At 34.6% G+C, this 6,858-nt stretch overlaps 1 protein-coding gene across 10 annotated transcripts in view; it reads left to right on the forward strand.

Moving 5' to 3' along the window:
• The window catches only part of CD36 (CD36 molecule (CD36 blood group)), a 66,860-nt gene extending 61,009 nt beyond the window's left edge, over nt 1-5,851 (forward strand). For all 10 annotated transcript variants that reach the window (XM_084897049.1, XM_084897054.1, XM_084897050.1 and 7 more), the window contains 4 exons: nt 421-494; nt 1,598-1,652; nt 2,475-2,639; nt 4,894-5,851. In XM_084897049.1, the coding sequence (XP_084753175.1) occupies nt 421-494; nt 1,598-1,652; nt 2,475-2,639 (294 nt within the window). In that variant the 3' untranslated portion in view covers nt 4,894-5,851. The remainder of the gene's footprint in view (nt 1-420; nt 495-1,597; nt 1,653-2,474; nt 2,640-4,893) is intronic.
• Nucleotides 5,852-6,858: the final 1,007 nt, after the last annotated feature.

Genomic DNA, 6,858 nt, shown 5'->3' on the forward strand with positions numbered 1-6,858 from the left:
TGAGTGGAGGAGCTGGAGATTAAGAAATTAGAGAAAGAAAGAGACAAGAGGCAGAAATAGATTCATTAAGCTGGGCGCTAGGTGGTCACCACCTCTCTGATGGAGAGGCAGTCACACCCACCACAGACAACACAGCACATTTATTGATTTCCAAAGGGGAAGTTTAAGGTCAAAAGGAGTTTCGGGTGTGCCCAGGTCCTATTCATCAAGACCTGGGTAAGTTCCTCATTTTTTGGTATAAGGAGGAGATTTATCATATCAAGACCTGGGTAAGTCAAGGTCCTATTTGTTCCTCATTCCAAGCACAAGGATAAAGATAAGAAATCAGTACTGATAATATGACTCTGCCAGTGCCCTCGGGCTCAGCTGATTAGAATTAAAAGAATGTTAAAAATAATTTTAGTTTGTGCTCTTTTTTAGATAACTGGGTTCACTTTACAATTTGCAAAACGTCTGCAAGTCAACCTATTGGTCAAGCAATCAAAGAAAATTGAGTGAGTACCTTGACCAAGTTTATCTTTACATGATTTTTAGTATTTTCTTATAAGAAAGTGAGTAAATCTATGAAAGTAACTGGAAATAATATAAAACTTCAACTTTTCTTTGGCTTGACTATATTAAATTATTATCAAATGCTTATAACTTTCATTTGTAATTAAGAAGTATATCAGGTATTCAATGAAGTCAATCTATACTAATAAAAGTGTAATATGCTAATTAGACTGAGTCTACTGAACTTTTTCTGGATATCTGATTTCTGGACAAAGCCACAGTGGGGAAGGCTGAGGCATAGATGGTTAGAGGCGATCAGGCTGGCAGGGGAGCAAGTAGTTAGGGGCAATCAGGCCAGCCAAGGAGAAAGCAGTTTGGGGAAAGATCAGGCCAACACAGGGGAGCAAGCAGTTAAGGGGCGATCAGGTTGGCAGGGGAGGGCAGTTAGGAGGTAATCAGGCTGGCAGGGGAGGACAGTTTGGGGCAATCAGACCAGCAGGGGAGCAGTTAGGTGGCTATCAAGCCAGCAGCAGAGTGGTTAGGGTGCGGTCAGGCAGGCAGGCAGGAGAGTGGTTAGGAGCCAGCAGCCCCAGATTGCAAGAAGGATGTCTGGCTGCTTGTTTAGGCTTGATCCCACAGGGACACATCTGGCATCTGGACATCCCCAAGGGGTCCCAGATTGGAGAGGGTGCAGGCTGGGCTGAGGGACACTGCCCCCTTCCTGTGCATGAGTTTTGTGCACCAGGCCTCTAGTTTATATATGGTTTGTAATGTTTTAAAATATTAGGTAGCATCTCACATTTTGCTTACTCTCCAAATATTTCTATGACAATAATTTCTAAAATTCATATTTTACTTTCCTGAGTAGAATTAGTTTAAAGGGAAAATCTGTGTTTAGAAAGAGTCAATCAACTATAAATCTGCTATGAAGGCTTTTAGAATAGAAAATATCTGAGAAACAGTCATATTAAAATCTAAGTGAACAAAAATCAAGGAACTTAACCAAGTTGCAAGAGTAACTAATTTTTGAATATTTATTGATACTGGTAATTACTAAAATTTCTGTCATATATGCATAATATATTTTCATAATTTTAAATTACAGACCTTTAAAGCGTCTGAAAAGGAACTACATTGTGCCTATTCTTTGGCTTAATGAGGTTAGTATTTTTATCTATTAGTATTAAAAGCAGTAAACTTCTTTGTATATAAAAATACTTTTGACATTTGAAAATTGAATATAACTTTAATGTATATTGGAGGTTGTATGTGTTTTCATTGTCCATATAGATGAGTTTACATAATATTAATTATAGCTATTTGAGAGAACCAAACCACATAGAAATATCAAATTTATCTTAGTTTTCTGTGCACTTTTTATCATTTTAGATTATTTTCAAAATGCATCTGCTAAACATTTTTTCTCATCATATGTTTGTGTTAGAATTGTTCACACATCTAACTTCAAATAATTCAAGGCTCACTGAATATTATAGTTAATAAAAGCCAACCAAGCTTACAAGCCAGGTTAAAGCAATTGTAAATGGTCAATCCTGACAAGATATTTTTTGTGTAAACCATGGAATTGATTAGTCACAGAATTAGGAAATGCATCAAGTCTTTATAGGGAATTAAATAGTTGACCCTTGCCATTTTCCTATGTCATTAGGAAAAATACTTTGGAAAATTGTGAAAGATTTCAGTAAGACAGTTTTAAAGATCAATGAAACTGGCATATTGAAGAGTGCCAGACAACATGTGTAAAGAAAAGTGGGTTATATATTTCACTCTGTATTCTACCCTTGGCATGTATTGTCTCCTTGAACATGCAAAGGGAATTTCATTGGCTTGTCTTACAGAGACAGATGACTAATACCTATAGATATGTTGTTGGGGGGAAAGAGTGATATGTAAGTGGAGGATTTTAAGTATTTTTCTCTAATGATCTACTCAAATAATACTAATTATTAACTTGATTACAGACTGGTACCATTGGAGATGAGAAGGCAGAAATGTTCAAAAGCCAAGTGACTGGAAAAATAAAGCTCCTTAGCCTGGTAGAAATGGTCTTACTCGGTGTTGGCGTGGTGCTATTTGTTGGATTTATGATTTCATACTGTGCATGCAGATCAATGAAATCAAAATAAGTAAGTATATGCAAAATACAAATATATGTATACTACTTTAGAAACATTAATTTACATGTGTTTTTTTGTTGTTGTTGTTTTGCCTTTTATCAAAGAGGTTTTATAAAGTATTTTGTAACTCTTTCTGGACATGTCTAGCCAATTATTGTTTTTCAATACATTCTTTAACTTTTGAGATACTTAATGTAAATGGAAATACAAATGAAGACTGAGTAAATAAGGCTCATAACTATCCAGCAGATCAATGGATTCCATCTTTATTCTGAGAGGAATGGGATAAGAGATAATTTTCACCTTTGAAAAGTTAGTACATATTTATGTAGCTTTTTTTTGCAGAATTCTAACTTCATTTATTGATTATTTCTAGTTTGTATTTTTAAAATTAAAAATAATTTAACATATTGATTAGGAGAGGTATTGTAAAATTGAAAGTGGTAGCTATTTGGAGAGACTGAAATTTATATGGGAAAAGAAAAGAAAAAGAGAAATTAAATAACCTAGGAATTAAAAAGAGTCTAAAAACTTGATAATAAATAGTCGAGATAAAATATGCCTTTAAAATAAGTACTACATTAAAATGAAATTTAAAATGAAGATAACATTACTATAAATACCGATTGTTTCACAGACATGCTGGCCATACATTGTCTAATATCAGGATGTGTTCCCCAAATGGTTAATATGGAAGCAGGATTAACAATTAAAATTCATGAGCTAAAATTGGAATATAACAGTAAAAGAGAATAGGAGAAAGTAGTGATCAACACAGTAAAACCAATTTACTCAGGCTTTAGAGAGATTATCATGTAAATGTGGACATTTGCGTGTTAGCAGAACTCCAGAGATGGTCAGGTCTCTGATTTAGTTATTAGTTAGTGTCTGTGTCCCCCTGCCCATAAATAGGAATGAGTGCCCCATCCTACCTTCCCTAAGTCGAAGCCTTTCTGTAATCATTATAGGTGCCACTGGTGTAGACTTTGGAGGGAGAGGGGGGATTTTTCACTTCATCCATAATTCGCATCAGCCTTTTTTTCTCAGGTGCATTAAAAAACAAAATAAAATAAAATAAAAAATAAAATAAAATAAAAGATAAAAGCAATACACTTGCTTTAAAATCACAACTTTAAAACAAGTTTTCTTATTTTACTTCCAAAAAAGGCTGAACAATTATGGCTACAATCTATTTGTAGAGGAGGTACTCAAAGTGACAATATAATATATTCATATTATGATAAATAAGGGAAATATTGCCTCACTTATAAAGCCATTAGTCCAATAACAAACATGCTATGATTAAACTAAGATATTCATATAACCATTTATATAAAAGAGATAAAAATAATCCATTGAAAAACAAACAAATAAAACAAAACAAAAACTTGTTCTGGTGGGAAAGCATATTTTCAAAAGGAAGCATAATAGTTCATAGCGGTTTTTTTTTAATTTTAGCAAGTATTCTCTCTTAAAATTATATAATGAATTTTATCACTGCTCCATGAGCCCTGAATGTCACATCCCTTGGATCTCTGCATGGCTAAATTAGGCTAAAGGATTGAAAACTTTCTAGAGCATCTCTGCCAACAAATGTATTCGTTTTCTTTACCTTTAACAGTTACGAGGAAACATGGCTGGTATTTATAAAACTACACGCCTTTCTTTTACAAGTAGAGAAAAAAATGTCTTTGTAGTTTATTGGATTTATTAGATTTAGAAGAATCACAGAGTTGTAGATTTCCTCAAAGAAGCCTCAGTTTTCAGTATTATAAAATTACGCCCTTGGGGAGATTTGTAAGCAATTGGAAAAACAGAAGATAGAGGTACAAAAAGGAAATAAAATATAAGATGGTGGAGCTAAAGTACGGCTTTATTCAATGGATCACAAAGAGCACAAGCAAATAGTCCCTTCGAAAGGAATAGTATAGTAGAGACACCTCCGAATGGGAGATGGCCTGAAGGGAGAGCCAAGAGTAGAAATGCTTGCCCAGAGCAGATTCATTGATGAACAATCTTAACCTGGCTACATGCAGGTCTGCAGCTTTGGGAAGCTTATCCTTCTTGATGGGAATATGCATTGTCTTACTATATAGTCCACCATATAGTGGACTTTTTCTTTGCCGCTTGACAAAGAAAAAGCGGCATTTTGTTATGGTGAATAACAAAAAGTAGGGTATCTTAGAGATGTAAATTTGAGTATTATCTGTTTATTTTTTTCCATTGCTTCCTGATAAACAGTAACATTTCTTCTGCTTTCTAGACAGCAAGTGAATTTTTACATTAATGTACCAGTAACATCGGGACCTCTGTGAATATTGACCTACAAATGAAGACTTAATATGCTTTGTTTTTTTTTGTTTTTTTTTCAAAACATACCTAATCTTATAGTTGATGAAATGGTGGCACTATTCACTTTTGCAGTAAGCAGCAATACAATCCTAACAATTATTAAGATGTCATTAAAATCCATAATCTGAACAAGAAACCAGCACCTTTTAAAATTCATCTTGTGCACAGTTTCTACAGACCAGGTTCTAGCATGGACAAATTATTTGTATTTGGTGCTGAGGCATGCATTGATTCCCTGGTGACAAATCCAGCAGAGGAAGTGGACATTCTAAACAAATTCTAGACCCTGAACTCTTCTTACGTTTCTCTTCAAGGGAAGACAGCATCATTGTCGGCGGTGTCCCTGTGCATTTGCAACAGACCCCAGGACTGTCAGTACATTACATTTCATGAGCGTCGTTATTTTGAAAGACATTTAAGAATGGAAAATAAATGATTAGCCTGTGCATTTATTTATTATATATTGCCTAAATCTCCTTCTCTATGGGATTCTTTGCATAGCAACAGCAGGCATTATACTTACGGTCTTACTTTATAACAGTATAAGCTTCTATTTTTAACACTGATTATACAGACGGGAGTCATTGGTAGCACGTTTTGGCTCTCCGTGTTAAGGTCTTTGTAATTTTCCACATTCTGCAGCTCTTCTGGAAATCTGATTTGATTTTGATCTTTCTACTCAGTTACATACAACTTATACTTCATGACTTCAGAACGTTGTCCTAGTATGAACATATGTAAGTGAGAATAAAGGAATTAATGTATGAACAATGATGAAGAAGAGAATGCATTCATAGTTATTCGTTGTAATATTTTTTGCTTTCATTGTCAGCCCTGATTTCAACCATTAAAAGACGTTCTTACTTAAACTCCTGCACTTTGCCTCGTTCCTCTTGTGACACAAAACATTTACCCTGATTTTCTGTTTAAAGTATTTTCTTTGAATCTATATTTCTTTGTGAATCCATATTTCCTTCTGAAATAGTCTTCCTAATTCAATACTGACACTTTGTTCTAGCCTAATTTTTTGAGTCAGTTGGAAGAAAAGCAAATATAAAACACTCATTTGTATCAAATACATACATGATCATTGCTTTTTTCTTCTGTGGCGTTTTTAAGTATCCGTGAAATACCTTGTTTTATTGAGCTTCACAGATGGTGCTTTTTAATATGTATAAATTAAAGGCAAGACCCCTCTGCTAGCAAAAAGATTACAACTCTCTTTTATTGTAGCACTTGCTTTATCGCTTTATTACAGTGATCTGGAACTGAACTCCCAATATCTCTGAGGCTTGCCTGTAAATACTTTTGTTATTAGAAAAATAATTTTTCTTTTTCTTTTTAACTTTTGATTATAGAAATGGTGTTTAATATTGCTACTATAAGCAGCTATTATTGTCTATTCATGGATTGTTTACGTATTACTCCTATTTTCCTTTGCCAACCGTTCTCAGATGCTAGTAAGCATATGTCTACACATTTCAGAAATGCTCCATTCAACACGCTGATGAAGGGAAACTGTGACAAAGCTAGGAAAAACATAGATTTTAAAATAGTTCTTTAATTGTGCTACAGCTGAGCCAACAGCCTCAGCATCACCTGTAGACTTGTTAAACATGCATGCCCACTGAATCAGAATCTGCAGTTTAACGGGATCCCCCAGAGATTTATGACTGATCATTTAAAAATAATGGTCCTGTAAGTTTGTGAAGACTCTATTGGCTACTACTGTAATAATTTCCCCCACTCTCCTTTCCCATGCCACCCCATCCCTGCCACCAGCTCACCTGTAGCAGTTTTCATAGATGTGTAAGAAGAAACAGCAATAAGAGTAGCGTACCCAACTAAATGGACGGGTGGATCACTTGATTCTAAA

Source organism: Pipistrellus hanaki (assembly GCF_964339955.1).
Source record: "Pipistrellus hanaki genome assembly, chromosome: 10".
Lineage (NCBI taxonomy): Eukaryota > Metazoa > Chordata > Mammalia > Chiroptera > Vespertilionidae > Pipistrellus > Pipistrellus hanaki.